The 17,378-nt window shown below is 52.4% G+C and overlaps 1 protein-coding gene across 1 annotated transcript; it reads left to right on the plus strand.

The window, feature by feature from the left end:
* The first annotated feature begins 9,408 nt into the window (after positions 1-9,408).
* On the plus strand, positions 9,409-15,253 carry LOC145339561 (tubulin beta-4B chain). The gene is made up of 4 exons (XM_080184052.1): positions 9,409-9,589; positions 10,481-10,589; positions 10,684-10,794; positions 13,974-15,253. The coding sequence occupies exons 1-4, from the start codon at positions 9,533-9,535 to the stop codon at positions 15,032-15,034; spliced, it is 1,338 nt and encodes a 445-aa protein (XP_080040178.1). The 5' UTR covers positions 9,409-9,532; the 3' UTR covers positions 15,035-15,253.
* The last annotated feature ends 2,125 nt before the right edge of the window (positions 15,254-17,378 follow it).

Consider the following 17,378-nt stretch of genomic DNA (forward strand, 5'->3'; position numbering starts at 1 on the left):
GAACGAGAGGAAATGGAACCCAACGCCAATGTGTGTATCAGCGACTGAAGAACAAATAATGGCAAACCCTCTTTCTAAACATTCAGTCCACTCTCAGAATGAACAGAAATACATTCTCAGATATTCCCCGCTCCCAATGCAACACCGACTGTTCCACACCAGGCCTCACACTTCCAGCCACCCAAACTACTCCTCCACACAAAATGTAATCGTTTGCACAAACTCCATGGACAATTCACGCACAGCAAGATCCCAGGCATCAGGAGCGCAGTCCCATCCTAGAGTATATACATCTACCCCCGACAGTGCAGCACTCCCTCAGTACTGGCACCGGGGGGAGTGTCAGTCTGGATTATGGAGCTCAAATCCTAGAGTATATACATCTACCCCCGACAGTGCAGCACTCCCTCAGTACTGGCACTGGGGGGAGTGTCAGCCTGGATTATGGAGCTCAAATCCTAGAGTATATACATCTACCCCTGACAGTGCAGCACTCCCTCAGTACTGGTACCGGGGGGAGTGTCAGCCTGGATTATGGAGCTCTGTTCCTGAGGTCAATGTACTGTACTGAGGGCCAAGGGGTGGCTATCTTCGTCGAGGATATCTATATTGATGAAGCCATGGGAAATCAATGTAGGCGAGGGGATGGCTATCTTTGTATCAGGCAATAACACTGACGATGCCACAAGGTTGAATTATATTATGGGCTGTGATGTGACCATCATTGTGCAGGAAAACAACATTGACAATGTCACAGGGTGGAATTGTCTTGAGGCTAATTGGCAGCCATCTTTGTATAGGGTTCCATCTCCTGACAATGACTCACGGGAGAATGATACTTTGGGCCAAGGGATGGCCATCTTTGTATAGGAAAACAATACTGACAATGCCACAGGGTAGGCTAAGGAGTGGCCATCTTTGTATAGGACAACAACATTGACAATGTCTCAGGGTAGTGTAGTACTGTAGGACAAGGAGTGGCCATCTTTGTACAGGGCAGCAACATTGAAAATACAATAGGGAATCATTGTCCTGAGGCCAGTGGGTGGCCATCTTTATATAGGGCATCATCCTTTCAGTGTCTTATTCCTACCACTTAAGCCTGTTACACAGGAACAGGAGGAGGCCATTCAGCCCCTTGAGCTTGTTACACAGGAACTGGAGGAGGCCATTCAGCCCCTTGAGCCTGTTACACAGGAACTGGAGGAGGCCATTCAGCCCCTCGAGCCTGTTACACAGGAACAGGAGGAGGCCATTCAGCCCCTTGAGCCTGTTACACAGGAACTGGAGGAGGCCATTCTGCCCCTCAAGCCTGTTACACAGGAACAGGAAGAGGCCATTCAGCCCCTCGAGCCTGTTACACAGGAACTGGAGGAGGCCATTCAGCCCCTCGAGCCTGTTACACAGGAACAGGAGGAGGCCATTCAGCCCCTCGAGCCTGTTACACAGGAACAGGAGGAGGCCATTCAGCCCCTCGAGCCTGTTACACAGGGACAGGAGGAGGCCATTCTGCCCCTTGAGCCTGTTACACAGGAACAGGAGGAGGCCATTCAGCCCCTCGAGCCTGTTACACAGGGACAGGAAGAGGCCATTCTGCCCCTCGAGCCTGTTACACAGAAACAGGAGGAGGCCATTCAGCCCCTCGAGCCTGTTATGTTACCAAATAAGACTGCGTTAAATCTTACCCTTCAAGCCCATTGCACATAACCAAGAACAGAATACATTTTGAGACATTGAAGGAATATTTATTTGAAACAACAGGGTGGGAGGTAACAGCAGATGTGGGATCAATGCGGGATCTGGTTTCTGTCACAGAGAATTTGCGGTTGTTAGTTGCCTGCCTGCTGAGGCTGGGGGCCTCAAAGCCTGTCAGCAAGCCAGGACATCCTGACACATGAGGTATTGCATTGTGGGAGGTCGAATCTGGGTAGGATAGCCACAATAAATGGTAAATCCCTTTGGGAGTATTGAGGAAGAAAGGGACCTTGGGGAACCAGGACATACATCCCTGAAGGTGGCATCACAGGGTGGCGAAGGTGGCATACGGATGATTGCCTTATTAGCCAGGGCATGGATGTCTGGGTATAACTTTATAATGTGGAGTTGCTGGCATTGGACTGGGGTAAACACCACAGTAAGTACACCAGGTTAAAGTCCAACAGGTTTATTTGGTCGCACAAGCCACTAGCTTTCGGAGCACTGCCCCTTCATCAGGTAAGTGAGAGTTCCGTTCACAAACAGGGCATATAAAGACACAAACTCAATTTACAAAATAATGGTTAGAATGCAAGTCTTTACAGGTAATCAAGTCTTAAAGGTACAGACAATGTGAGTGGAGAGAGCGTTAAGCACAGGTTAAAGATGTGTATTGTCTCCAGCCAGGACAGTTAGTGAGATTTTGCAAGTCCAGGCAAGTCATGGGGATTACAGATAGTGTGACATGAACCCAAGATCCCGGTTGAGGCCGTCCTCATGTGTGCAGAAATTGGCTATCGGTCTCTGCTCAGCGACTCTGCGTTGTGTGTTGTGAAGGCTGCCTTGGAGAATGTTTACCCAAAGATCAGAGGCCGAATGCCCATGACCGCTGAAGTGTTCCCCAACAGGAAGAGAACACTCCAGCCTGGTGATTGTCCAGCAGTGTTCATTCATCCATTGTCATAGCGTCTGCATGATCTCCCCAATGTACCGTGCCTCGGAACATCCTTTCCTGCAGCGTATCAGGTAGACAACGTTAGCCGAGTTGCAAGAGTATGTGCTGTGTACCTGGTGGATAGTGTTCTCACATGAGATGATGGCGTCCGTGTCAATGATCCGGCATGTCTTGCAGAGGTTGCTGTGGCAGGGTTGTGTGGTGTTGTGGTTCTCCTGAAGGCTGGGCAGTTCGCTGCGGACGATGGTCTGTTTGAGGTTGTGCGGTTGTTTGAAGGCAAGAAGTGGGGGTGTGGGGATGGCCCTGGCGAGATGTTCGTCTTCATCGATGACATGTTGAAGGCTCCGGAGAAGGACACCATCCATCAGATACACATTACATACTCTTCCAACTCGGCCAATGTTGTCTCCCTGATACGATTTCCTTCATTTCACAATCTCTATCTCACTCTCTCTGTCTCTGTCTCTCTCTCTCCATCAGAAACTCCTGTTAAAGACAGAGTCTCTCTCTCTGTCAGAGACCCCTGTTAAAGAGGGAGTCTGTCTCTCTCTGTCAGAGACCCCTGTTAAAGAGGGAGTCTCTCTCTTTCTTTCGGTCAGGGACCCTATTCAAGGGGGTGGACATTGTGGTAGGCAATAGCAATGGCTCAAGCTGGTCTGGTCATGGTGCTCAGAGATCGAATGTCACAGGGTGAGATGGCAGTGGGTGGGGAGAGGTGGGCAGAGTGAGGGTGTGGGGGGTCCGCGCTGCCTGACATCTCAGATGGCCCCTGTGCTGACTCTGTGTTTTGCGACCTGCTGTTTATACAGAGCTGAGGTCAGTGAAAAACAGTAATTAAAGTGAATAAGGATCAGCAAGGTTACAACCAGGAAAGAGCTCATCTTCCCTTCCAACGCAGCGGCCCCCTCTACACCTCAGGCAGGATTTCACTGCAGAGCCTCCTCAGAGTCCAGTCACAGCGCACCCACTACTGAATACCTCACCCACACGAGAGATTGCTGCACTGTTGGGGGTAGATGTATATACTCTAGGATTTGAGCTCCATAATCCAGGCTGACACTCCCCCCTGGTGCCAGTACTGAGGGAGTGCTGCACTGTTGGGGGTAGATGTATATACTCTAGGATTTGAGCTCCATAATCCAGGCTGACACTTCCCCCTGGTGCCAGTACTGAGGGAGTGCTGCACTGTCAGGGGTAGATGTATATACTCTAGGATTTGAGCTCCATAATCCAGGCTGACACTCCCCCCTGGTGCCAGTACTGAGGGAGTGCTGCACTGTCGGGGGTAGATGTATATACTCTAGGATTTGAGCTCCATAATCCAGGCTGACACTCCCCCCGGTGCCAGTACTGAGGGAGTGCTGCACTGTCGGGGGTAGATGTATATACTCTAGGATTTGAGCTCTATAATCCAGGCTAACACTCCCCCCGGTGCCAGTACTGAGGGAGGGCTGGATTCTCTCACACACACACACTCTCTCTCACACACACACACTCTCTCTCACACACACACACACACTCTCTCACATTCTCTCTCACACACACAAACACACACTCTCTCACACACACAAACACACACTCTCTCACATTCTCTCTCTCGCACACACACACTCTCTCGCGCAGGGATATTGTATTTTTTCCCCTTGTTAATGTGCAGGTTTGGAGTTCTGAGACCAGGAGATGAGGTCACTCGACAAGTTGGTCAGATTACAGGATGTGACTCACTGACCGAGAGGCGGAGCTGGGGCAGCAATGGTGGTGGGAGGGAGGGTGGGTAGGGGGTTTGGGGGTGGGGAGGGGGGAAGAGAACAGGAGGAAAACAGGACTATTGAAATAGCTTTCTGACTCACAACTTGGGTGATGGTGTATTCACCTCAATTAGGGAGGCTGGAATAACAAACTTTGCTTTCTTTGCAGAGGTGGATGGGGGCGGGGATTGGCATCTTAGCATCAGGAAGGCTCCTGGTGATGGTGTGGGGACCTAGAACAAAGAACAAAGAAAATTACAGCACAGGAACAGGTCCTTCAGCCCCTCCAAGCCTGCCCTGACCATTCTGCCCCCGACTGAACTAAAACCCCCTACCCTTCCGGGGACCATATCCCTCTATCCCCATCCTGTTCATGTACTTGTCAAGATGCCCCTTAAAACTCACTGTCGTATCCGCTGGGAGAGCCTGGGACTGGGGTACCCTGTACAGTCTCCTGGTCCCTTGGAGAGAGTGGGGAAGGTTTGACTCGACTGATCCCTGGCATGAGAGGGACAGTCCAGGTCGCGACCGAGTGCAAGGACATCTAATCTTCAAATGTACATCCGATTAGGAACAGACATTTAGCCCATCGAGACTACCCCATCATCCAATAAGGTCATGGCTGATTCATTATTCTCATGTATTGAGATGCAGTGAAAAGTATTGTTTCTTGCATGCTATACAGACAAAGCATACCGTTCATGGAGTACAGAGGGGAGGTGCATTTAGCATTGCTGCCTCACAGTGCCAGGGACTCGGGTTCAATTCCTGACTCAGATCACTGTTAAAGTTTATTTATTACTCACATTAACACTGCAATGAAGTTAGTGAAATTCCCCTAGTCGCCACATTCTGGTGCCTGTTTGGGTCAATGCGCCCTAACCAGCACGTCTTTCGGATTGTGGGAGGAAACCGGAGCACCCGGAGGAAACCCACGCAGACACAGGGAGAATGTGCAAACTCCACACAGACAGACAATTGTCCCTAGCACTGTGAGGCAGCAGTGTTAACCCACTGTGCCACCGTGCCGCCCAGCTGCCACCAGTCACTGTCTGTGTGGAGTTTCCACATTTTCCCTGTGTCTGCACGGGTTTCCTCCGGGTGCTCCGGTTTCCTCCCACAGTCCGAAAGGTTAGGTGTATCGGCCGTGCTAAATTCTCCCTCAGTGTACTCAAACAGACGCTGAGGTATGGCAACTAAGGGATTTTCATAATAGCTTCATTGCAGTGTTAATGTAAGCCTACTTGTGACATTAATAAACTTTCAAGAAGGAAATGAGAGTGTAGAATGTAGTGTTACAGTTATAGCTGGGGTGTAGAGAAACATGAACATAATGCAAGGTAGGTCCATTCAAAAGTTTGACAGCAGCAGGGAAGAAACTGTTCTTAAATCAGTTGGTACGTGTCCTCAGAGTTTTATATCTTTTTTCCAACGGAAGAAATGATTGTAACCTCAGCTCCGCATTCCTGCTGACCCCGAATAAACTTTTACACCCCCCCTGCCCTTTAACACTGACAGTGCGGCACTCCCTGAGCCCTGACTCTCTGACAGCACGGCACTCCCTCAGCACTGACCCTCTGACAGTGCGGCACTCCCTCAGTCCTGACCCTCTGACAGTGCGGCACTCCCTCAGTCCTGACCCTCTGACAGTGCGGCACTCCCTCAGTCCTGACCCTCTGACAGGGCAGCACTCTCTCAGCACTGACCCTCTGACAATGTGGCACTCTCTCAGCACTGACCCTCTGACAATGTGGCACTCCCTCAGCACTGACCCTCTGACAATGTGGCACTCTCTCAGCACTGACCCTCTGACAGCACGGCACTCCCTCAGTACTGGCAGCGGAGCAGTGGGATTAATTTGGGAGTGATACAGGGCTATGGGGAGAGAGCGGGGCAGTGGGATTAGTTTGGGGATTGATACAGGGCTATGGGGAGAGAGCGGGGCAGTGGGATTAGTTTGGGGATTGATACAGGGCTATGAGGAGAGAGTGGGGCAGTGGGATTAGTTTGGGATTGATACAGGGCTATGGGGAGAGAGCGGGGCAGTGGGATTAGTTTGGGGATTGATACAGGGCTATGGGGAGAGAGCGGGGCAGTGGGATTAGTTTGGGGATTGAGCTATGGGGAGAGAGCAGGGGCAGTGGGATTAGTTTGGGGATTGATACAGGGCTATGGGGAAAGAGGGGGGCAGTGGGATTAGTTTGGGGGTTGATACAGGGCTATGGGGAGAGAGCGGGGCAGTGGGATTAGTTTGGGATTGATATAGGGCTATGGGGAGAGAGCGGGGCAGTGGGATTAGTTTGGGATTGATACAGGGCTATGGGGAGAGAGTGGGGCAGTGGGATTAGTTTGGGGATTGATACAGGGCTATGGGGAGAGCGCGGGACAGTGGGATTAGTTTGGGGATTGATACAGGGCTATGGGGAGAGAGTGGGACAGTGGGATTAGTTTGGGATTGATACTGGCCTATGGGGAGAGAGTGGGACAGTGGGATTAGTTTGGGATTGATGGTGGGGCCCACCAAGGCGGACATTCCCCTTTTAAGGGATTGAAGTGTTGCTTTGTCAGTGTGGGAAGGTTACAGTGACTGCAGATCGAGGCTTGCTCTCTCAGCCTGCAATCTCCACACCCCAGACGTCTTTGTGAAGTGTGACCTTGGGGGAATGGGCCGCACCTCCTCCCTCTGGGTGGGAGCTCTCCCCCAACCTCTGACTGCTGTTGTGGCTGATGTTACAGGGCAGCTGGTCCCCTCTCTGGGAGCAGGGAGGACAGCTGCCTCTGTCAGTCATTCTACCCGCAGTCTCAGGAGAACGTCACCAAACTCACCATCACCCCACCCCCTCCATCTCCATCAGCTGTACACTGCTCAATACAGAGAGACTGAGAGACAGATACAGAGAGAGAGAGAGAGAGACAGAGATACAGAGAGAGAGAGAAACAGACAGAGAGAGAGACACACAGTGAGAGAGAGAGAAACACAGAGAGAGAGACACACACACAGTGAGAGAGACAGAGTGAGAGAGACAGAAACAGACAGAGAGAGAGAGAGACACACACAGTGAGAGACACAGTGAGAGAGACAGAGAAACAGACAAACACAGTGAGAGAGGCAGAGAAACAGAAACAGATAGAGAGAGACACAGAGAGAGAGACAGAGAAATGGAGTGAGAAAGACAGAGAGAGATAGAGAGAAAGAGAGTCAGAGAAAGACAGAGTCAGGGAGAGACAGAAAGAGAGAGAGACAAAGGGAGATGACAGAAAGAGAGACACAGGGATAAAGATATAGGATGGAGAGAGAGGGGGACAGAGTGAGAGACACAGGGAGAGAAAAGGAGAGAGACAGACAGAGGGAGAGACAAAGACAAAGAAAAGAGAGAGAGGGATAGAGATGAGAGAAAGAGACACAAGAGAAAGAGAGGGACAGAGAGAGCGGGTGAGACTGAGAGACAAAGAGAGAGGAATTTCACAGCAATTTCATTCATGTAAACCGACTTGTAGTTCTTTTACGTACCTAACAAGTAAATGAACTCAAATTAATTTAGGGACAAATTAAGAGGGGCAGCCCCCCAAAAAGGAAGGGGGGACGGCCCAAACAGAAACCAAAGTCCAAAGGAAACTTAAAACATGAAATCAAAATGTGATTATTAGGGTCTATAACACACCCCAGCCCCTGCGGTGCCCAGTGGGCACGGAATGCAAGCAAAACATCAGTAAAAGGTGAAACCGACTTGTAACACTAATGAAAATAAATAAAATTAATAAAGTGTGGGCCTGGATTATGGAGCTCAAATCCTAGAGTATATACATCTACCCCCGAAAGTGCAGCACTCCCTCAGTACTGGCACCGGGGTTGGGGGGGGGGGGGAGTGTCGGTCTGGATTAAGGAGGTCAGGTTCTGGTATATATATCTACCTGCGTGCTGGAAATTTTCATTGTGTTGCCCCTTTTAAGATGTGGCTGTAGATGGAACAATTGGAGTTGTGGGGTTGGGTGACCTACTGTTTGTTTTGGTAGAGCAATGGCAGAGATGGAAGGGGAGGGGGAGGGATGTGGAGGGTGAGGGTTTGGAGAGGGTGAGGCTGCAGAGGATATGAGGGTTTGGAGGTTGAGGATTTGGAGGATTTGAGGGTGAAGGTTTGGAGGGTGAGGGTGTGGAGGGTCTGAGGAGGATGGTCAGATGGTGAGGGTATGACGAGGGTGAGGGTGTGGAGGGTCTGAGGGTGTGGAGAGTGGTGAGGGAATTGAGGGTGAGGGAGTGGAGGGTAGTGAGGGTGAAGGTTTTGAGGGTCTGAGGGTGTGGAGGGTCTGAGGGTGAGGGACTTGAGATTCTGAGGGTGAGGTGAGGAGGGTCTTAGGGTGTGGAGGATGAGCGGGCAGGGTGTGGAGGGTGAGGGAATTGAGGGTCTGAGGGTATGGAAGTTGAGGGTGTGGAGGGTGAGGGAGTTGAGAATCTGAGGGTGAGGAGGGTCTGAAGGTGTGGAGGGTGAGGGAGCTGAGGATGAGGGTGTGGAGAGTGAGGGAGCTGAGGGTCTGGTGGGTGAAGGAGCTGAGGGTGTGGAGGGTGAGGGAGCTGAGGTTGAGGGTGTGGAGGGTGAGGGAGCTGAGGTTGAGGGTGTGGAGAGTGAGGGAGCTGAGGATGAGGGTGTGGAGAGTGAGGGAGCTGAGGGTCTGGTGGGTGAAGGAGCTGAGGGTGTGGAGGGTGAGGGAGCTGAGGTTGAGGGTGTGGAGGGTGAGGGAGCTGAGGATGAGGGTGTGGAGGGTGAGGGAGCTGAGGATGAGGGTGTGGAGAGTGAGGGAGCTGAGGGTCTGGTGGGTGAAGGAGCTGAGGGTGTGGAGGGTGAGGGAGCTGAGGTTGAGGGGCTGAGGGTTCCTCAGTCAGCTGAGTTGGAAGCCCCGCCCATTGAGCTGAGGTTTTTGCGCAGTGGGCGTGTCTGTGAGCGGGCTGTCCAATGGGAAGCGCGCTTTTCCCGCCCGCCTCCCGCTATATAAAGCGGCTCCGGCGCCAGTCCCGCTCTCACTGCGGCCGCTCCCGCCCCGCCTGCAGCTAGTGTCCGCTCCCGCCGCGCCGCTCAAGCCCCGCCACCGCCTGTCTGCTGCTGTCTGGCCGGGGAACCCCCATCCACAGCCCATCACCATGCGGGAGATTGTCCACCTCCAGGCCGGCCAGTGCGGCAACCAGATCGGGGCCAAGGTCAGCGCGGGGCGGGGGTCCCGGGGGCGGGGGTCTCCCGGGTGGGGCCGGGGTTTGGGGTGGGGGGGGGGGTCTGGTTCCCCGGGGTGGGGTTTTGGGGTGGGGGGGGTCTGGTTCCCCGGGGTGGGGTTTTGGGGGGGGGGGGGGGTCTGGTTCCCCGGGGTGGGGTTTGGGGGGTGGGGTTTTGGGGTGGGGGGGGTCTGGTTCCCCGGGGTGGGGTTTTGGGGTGGGGGGGGTCTGGTTCCCCGGGGTGGGGTTTTGGGGGGGGGGTCTGGTTCCCCAGGGTGGGGTTTGACTGGTTTTGGGGGGGTGGTGAGTGGGTGTAAGTGCGGGGCGCGGTTCCTGCTCCCTCCACACTCAGTCTGACATTTTCCATTTTATTCTTTGTCTCTCTCTGCGGTCTCTCTCTCCCCCTGTCGGTGTCTCTGTCCCTCCCCTTTCTGTCTGTCTCTTCTTCCCCCCCCCCCCCCCCACTCCCACTCTGTTTCTCTCTCCCCTCTTTCTGCACCCCCCTCCCCGGTCTGCTGTCTCTCTCTGTCCCATCCTCTGTCTCTCTTCCCCTTTTCTCCACAACCTCTGATTTTTTTCCCCCTCTCTTTTTGTTTGATTTTCCCCCCACCCTTTCTTTCTCTACCCCTTTCTCTCCTACCCCCCCGTCTATTTCTCACCCCCCTCTGCCTGTACCTCCCCTCTCTCTGTCTCTCCCATTCTCCCTCTCTGTCTGACTTCTCCCCACCCTCTGCCTGTCCTTCCCATTCCTCCACACCCTCTATTTCTGCCTCCCCCTCCCCTCCCCTCCCTTTCTGCCTGTCTCTCTCTCTCTGTCTCCCTCCCCTCCCCTCCCTTTCTGCCTGTCTCTCTCTCTGTCTCCCCTCTCTCTCTGTCCCCCAGTTCTGGGAGGTAATCAGCGATGAACACGGTATTGATCCCACTGGAACATACCGAGGTGACAGTGACTTGCAGCTGGAGAGGATCAATGTTTATTATAATGAAGCCTCAGGTACGTGACTCTCCCCCACCCTCTTTGGAAAAATAAGAAATTTGGTTGCATTGATCTGAGAAATCAATCCCCTGTCTATTGTCTCCTCCTGTAGGAGGGAAGTATGTTCCCAGGGCGGTTCTGGTTGATTTGGAACCGGGAACAATGGACTCGGTCCGATCTGGGCCTTTCGGACAGATTTTCAGGCCGGATAACTTCGTGTTTGGTGAGTGTCGGTGGGGGGGGGGGGGGGGGGGGTCTGGGCAAGATTGGGGGGGGGGGGTGTTCTAGGCAGGGTTGTGGGGGGGGACCTTGGGCAGGGTGGGGTGTGTGTTTGGGGGGGGGAGTCTGGGCAAGGCTGTGTGGGTTTGCCCGTGTGTGGGGGGGGGGGGGGGGTGGGAGGAGGAAGAGAGGGGGCTGTGGGCAGGATTTTGTGTGGGAGGGGGGGAGGAGTCTGCGCAGGGCTGTGGGGGGAGGGGGGGGGGGGCCTCTGCGCAGGGCTGTGGGGGGAGGGGGGGAGGAGGTTTTGCAGAGGAATGAGTTTGAGAGCAGTGTGGTCTGACTCTCTCTCTCTCTCTGATGTGGGTATGCCGGCGTTGGACTGGCGTAAACACAGTAAAAAGTCTGACAACACCAGGTTTTAGTCCAACCAATAGGTTGGACTAAAACCTGGTGTTGTCAGACTTTTTACTCTCTCTCTGCCCAGGGTTGTGTGGGTTTGCCGGGGGGGGGTGGAGGTTTGCAGAGGAATGAGTTTGAGAGCAGTGTGGTCTGACTCTCTCTCTCTCTCTGCCCAGGGGTGTGTGTGTGTGTGTGGGGGGTGGGGGGGGGGGGGGGGGTGGAGGTTTGCAGAGGAATGAGTTTGAGAGCAGTGTGGTCTGACTCTCTGCAATTGCAGAAGGAAGTCACGTGGTGGTTGTGAAACTGCAGTGAAATGGCTTTGTCTTGTACTGAAATCCAGTCCGCCCTGTCTCTGTCTCTGCCTCTGTCTCTCCCTCCCCCGCTCTCCCTGGCTCTGCAAACACACTCGCTCCAAGGCCATTTACTGGGTGTTGTTGTGAATGCCGATGCAGTGATATCCAATCGGCAGATTAAAACCAGTCGGTAATTTGGAAACTGAAACCCTCCCCCTCCATTTTAAATCCAGTTCCTCCCTTCAAGTTGCGCAGTGTGGGTGATACAAACCCTCATTCCATCAGCTCCCTAGGAGGCCGTTCAGCCCCTCAGCCTGCCCCACCCATTCCACTTTCCTGCTCTCCTTCCCCCCCAATAATCTGAGATTTCCTTATTGATCAGTAAGCAGCTACACCACAGCTGTGGCAAGGAGGCTCTCTCCCCTCAAGTTCCTCACTACTAAATCACTTCCTGTTCAAATCAGTTCCTATTTCTAACCTCTTCCAGCTCCTACAATCCTCACTCTCTCCTGTTCAAATCCCTCCCTTGCCCCCTCACTCCCTACCTCTAGTCTCCAATCCCTGCAGTTAGTCCAGTCTATGCCCTGAAATTGGAAGTGATGGCACCTGATTGAATTTTCACCATTTTGGGGGGAGGGGGGGGGGGTCCTGAACCTGTTTCCAATCCAGTGACACTTTGGGCCTCTGAGGGGTTTGGGCCCAATCTGGGAGCTCTGCCCACATTTCAAACTAACACAGCAGCTGTAACAGTCCATTCAACTCCAAACATCCTGTCTCCCCCCCCCCCCCCCCCACAAGGATGGGTGTGGAGAGTGGGTTTAGCAGAACACAGGCTGGGGGGTGGGGTTTAGCTTCACCGAGTGGGTGGGAGAAGCCGGGTGGGTGTTGGGATGGAGGAGGGAACCTCAGCAGGACCTTTACGGAGAACCTGACTGGATTGGTGGGAGGGGAGGGGAGGGTGGCAGTGGCTATTATCATTAAAACTGGCTCGATTCAGGGTGATCCCTGTCACTGATACAGGGGTAGAAAAATCCCTCATCTGACAAACAGCCCCCCTCCCACACCAGCTGAAACGCTACATTTGCATAGCGCCTGTATCATACTGCACCCCCACAATGCACTCAGTGCCCAACATACTCTGCATTTTGACCCTGAGTTGTGAGGAGATATTGAGGGATCAGCAACCAAAAACCCTCAAGGGAGGTTCTGAGGAGCAGAGAGATGAAGTTCGGGATGGAATTTCAAAACCATTCCTTATTTTAAGTTCTGAACATGAGGATGAGGATTGTAGGGGCTGGAGGAGGTTATAGAGATAGGGAGGGATTTGAAAATGGGGGGGGGGGGGGGGGGGCAGTGAGCACAGGTGGGGGTGAACATGGTGGGGAGGGGGTAGCAGGGGTTTGGACCAGCTGCAGTTTACTGGGGGGGTGGGAGATGGGAGTGTCAGTTTCCAGGGGAGCTGAGGCACAGGCGAGGGTTTCCACAGTTGATCAGCTGAGGCAGGGCAGATCCTGGTGGGTGTTAGTGATGGTGAATGGAGATTGTCCTGGGTTACAATGTGATCCTGTGTGTGAATATTTGCTGTTAATATGTAACCAAAGTACGGACACCACAAGTATGTCAGTAACATCACTGTCACATTGTTAAACTCTCATCAGACTGAACAGATCCAGCTTTTGATCTGGGCCACAGATTACAAAACTATTTACATTCCTGCTGATGCTTTATCACCCTGTGGGAGCATTCAACCTCAATCTCCCTCCCTATCTGTGTAACCTCCTCCAGCCCCTACAATTCTCACCCTCCTGTTCACCTCCCTCCCTATCCCTGTAACCTCCTACAACCCTCTGGGATCTCTGCTCTCCTCCGATTCCAGCCTCAAGCATTCTAATTCCCATCGGTGACCACGCCTTCAGCTGCTTGGGGGGCCCTAAACTCTGGAATTCCCTCCAATTCTCTCTCTCAATCTCTGGCTGATCTTCAGGCTGCTTGTCACTCTATCTCATTATTTCTGCAGTGAGATGGTGGTGGGCAGGGCTCACCCTTGTGTTAGTTGGCTGTTTCTGTGCCTTAAAATATGGGAAACTGAAGGCCATTTGGCCCTTTGAGCCTGATCCACCATTCATTATGATCATGGCTGATCATCAAATCCTGACTTCCCCCTGCATACCCCCCCATATCCCTCAATCCCTTTGTATCTAACAGTGATATCTAATTTCTTCCTGAAATCACACAACATTTTGGCCTTAACTACATTCTGTGGGAGTGAATTCCACACATTCACCACCCTCTGGGTGAAGAAATTTCTCCACCTGTGTCCTAAAAGGTTTACCCCTTATCCTCAAACTCTGGACCCCCCCCCTCCCCACCATTGAGAACATTCTTTCTGAATCTACCCTGTCTGGGCAAGTTTTTTTTCTTGCGTGAGGGGGGTGGTGAGTATGTATGTCTTTAATCCTCTTATCACTCTTCTCTTTCCCCCACCCCTCAGGTCAGAGTGGGGCTGGCAACAACTGGGCCAAGGGTCACTACACAGAGGGTGCTGAGCTGGTGGACTCGGTGTTGGATGTGGTTCGGAAGGAAGCCGAGAGTTGTGACTGCCTCCAGGGTTTCCAGCTCACCCACTCGCTGGGTGGGGGCACTGGCTCAGGCATGGGCACCCTGCTGATCAGCAAGATCCGTGAGGAGTACCCGGACCGCATCATGAACACCTTCAGTGTGGTGCCCTCTCCCAAGGTGTCCGACACAGTGGTGGAACCCTACAACGCCACCCTCTCGGTTCACCAGCTGGTGGAGAACACGGATGAGACTTTCTGCATTGACAATGAGGCCCTGTACGATATCTGCTTCCGCACCCTCAAGCTCACCACCCCTACATACGGAGACCTCAACCACCTGGTCTCTGCCACCATGAGTGGCGTCACCACCTGCCTCCGCTTCCCTGGTCAGCTCAATGCTGACCTGCGTAAGCTGGCAGTCAACATGGTGCCCTTCCCTCGCCTCCACTTCTTCATGCCTGGCTTTGCCCCCCTCACCAGCCGTGGCAGCCAGCAGTATAGCTCCCTGACAGTGCCTGAGCTCACCCAGCAGATGTTTGATGCCAAGAACATGATGGCGGCCTGTGACCCCCGTCACGGACGCTATCTGACCGTGGCAGCCATCTTCCGGGGCCGCATGTCCATGAAGGAGGTGGATGAACAGATGCTCAATGTCCAGAACAAGAACAGCAGCTACTTTGTGGAGTGGATCCCCAACAACGTCAAGACAGCTGTGTGTGACATCCCGCCCCGGGGCCTCAAGATGTCCGCCACCTTCATCGGCAACAGCACCGCCATCCAGGAGCTCTTCAAGCGCATCTCCGAGCAGTTTACTGCCATGTTCCGCCGCAAGGCTTTCCTCCACTGGTACACCGGCGAGGGCATGGACGAGATGGAGTTCACTGAGGCCGAGAGCAACATGAACGACCTGGTGTCCGAGTACCAGCAGTACCAAGATGCCACGGCAGAGGAAGAGGGTGAGTTCGAGGAGGAGGATGACGAGGAAGCCGCTTGAGTTTGTCTCACTGTCTCTATCTCATGTTCCTGCCACCATCTTCCCTTCCCTTCCCTCTTTCCCCCTTCTCCCTCCACTGCCACAGCGTGCTTCAGTCATCAGCTGGTCTCGCTCGCTCTCTGCATGGATTCCTGTCCGCGTTTATGCGCGCGTTGTCTATGTCTTGGTTGCCAGGCGCTGTACAAGGCTTCATTAAAAGAGACTTTTGATAGCAAATAACTTGTGTTTTCCTGTTTCTTCCTGGTGGGTGGATGGGCTTTGTCCATGGGGGTGCTGTGTTCAGTTTAATTTTAAACTTCACAGGCCATCTGGTGGAACAGGCAAGTTTGAGGAGAAAAACATTTTACTGAACAAAGGGCAGTGTTCAGTGTGCAGATTAATACAATTCTCAGGGCACCTGGGGGAACAGGCACCTTTACTGCAGAAAAGGTGTGTATGTGTAAAAGTGCTGTTGGGGGGGAAACCATGCAGTGATGAGGAAAAGCAGCAGACAAACTTAGTGAGCAGTTAGGGTGCAGTAGGTGCTGCTCGAAGGAGCCAGTGAAACCGAGGGGGAAAGCTAGATATCAGGAGCATGTGGGGTACTAGAGTGAGCTGCTCTCGCAGAGGCACCTTTTTGATTTGGATTACAGAAGACAAAAGACTTCCTTTCTTGGAGGGTGGTGAATGTTTGCAGATTTGGGGATACTCAGGTGAGCTGACAGTGAGGGAGACTATCAGGAAAGGAGATGGAGGGAACTGAAGGAGTATATTCAAATTAAAGTTTGGGTGTGATTGAAGCATCACAAAGGTACATTGGAGATTTAAACACTTGAGGTACTGGCTAGCAGCTACAGAAATGTTAGGACAACTTGAACATAAACAGATGCCAAATTCTGAAGGTGGCACTTGTTTGGAACCCTGGTTAGACCACGCTGAGAGCACTGTGCACAGTTCCAGTGTCCATATCCCTTGGTTAGACCACACTGGGAGCACTGTGCACAGTTCCAGTCTCTATCCCTCAGTTAAACCCACACTGGGAGCACTGTGCAGAGTTCCTGTTTGTACTTCAACCAAGGATTTTAAATGCCTCTGAATTCTGACAAGTGATAAATTCCCTCAAAGGGAATGATCGATCCAACACAGCTGGATTTCTCTGGATGAAACAAGGGAGAGGATTTACAATGAAGGGAAAAGGTAAGTGTGCTTATAGTGGTTAGAAAAAATGAACCATCCTGAATCAAGATGATTCAGCTGAAAAGTAGGAGAAACAGGCAGCTAATGGGGGAAGGGCTACTCATGTCTAAATATTTAAGGACAAATAGGGGATTTGTCCAGGCAAGTGAGTGAATACTTCGCATATGACTTTACAAAGGAGCCCGGCCCATGCTGATCTGAAAGGTAAGAGGGTGTTGTCAGCACTTTAAAGGTGACTAGGACAGCAAGACACAAGTTGAATCCAAGAATTGAGGGTGGACAGTGGGGACACCCTGCATCTAAACCTAACCCAGAGTGAGGGCTACAGAATTGCCAATCTTACACTAAAGATGAAAACAAAATGCTGGAAAACTTCAGGTCTGGCAGCATCTGGGGAGAGAACAGCCAACATTGAGACTGCTGATTTTCATCCAGACTTATAATTGGGGGTAGGATGGAGTGGGGCAAGGAGTGTAAATGAGGATGCAGAAGGCTGAGTATCCATTAAGTGGTCAATGTGTGAATGGTAGAAGAGGTACAGATTGTTAAAAGGATTGCCTGAGGAATATGGGAGTTGCCCTGAAAGGGGATGGTGGTGAGGATGAATGTGATGGTGGGGGAGTCCAGAACCAGGGATCACAGTCTGAGCAATTAGGACAGATGAGACATTCCTTCACCCAAAGAATGGTGAGTGTGTGGAATTCATTACCACAGGAAATAGTTGATGCCAAAACATTGAATGTATTCAGGATGTGGTTGGAAACAACACCTTGGGGTGAACAGAATTCAAGATTATGGGGAGAGAGCAGGATTAGGCTATTGAGTTGGATGATCAGCCATAATCATAATGAGTGGTGCAGCAGGATCAAAGGGCCTCTTCCTGCTATCTTCTATGAAACAGAATGGGAATGGGGTGGAGGGGAGCGTTCACACCTGGAGTTGTTGAACTCAATGTGCAGTCTGGAATGCTGTAAAGCGACCAGTCGGAAGATGAGGTGCTGTTCCTCCAGTTTGCGTTGGGGTTCATGAGAACATTGCAAAAAGCCAAGGACAGACATGGGGACAGGAGTGTAGTGTGGGGTGTTGAAGTGACAGGAAGGTCTGGGTCCTGTTTGTGGGCAGACCAAAGGTGTTCTTCAAAGTGGTCACCCCATCTGCATTTGGTCTC

The sequence above is a fragment of the Carcharhinus amblyrhynchos genome, unplaced genomic scaffold (genome assembly GCF_965287045.1).
Source record: "Carcharhinus amblyrhynchos unplaced genomic scaffold, sCarAmb.v2.hapA scaffold_536, whole genome shotgun sequence".
In the NCBI taxonomy this organism is placed as follows: domain Eukaryota; kingdom Metazoa; phylum Chordata; class Chondrichthyes; order Carcharhiniformes; family Carcharhinidae; genus Carcharhinus; species Carcharhinus amblyrhynchos.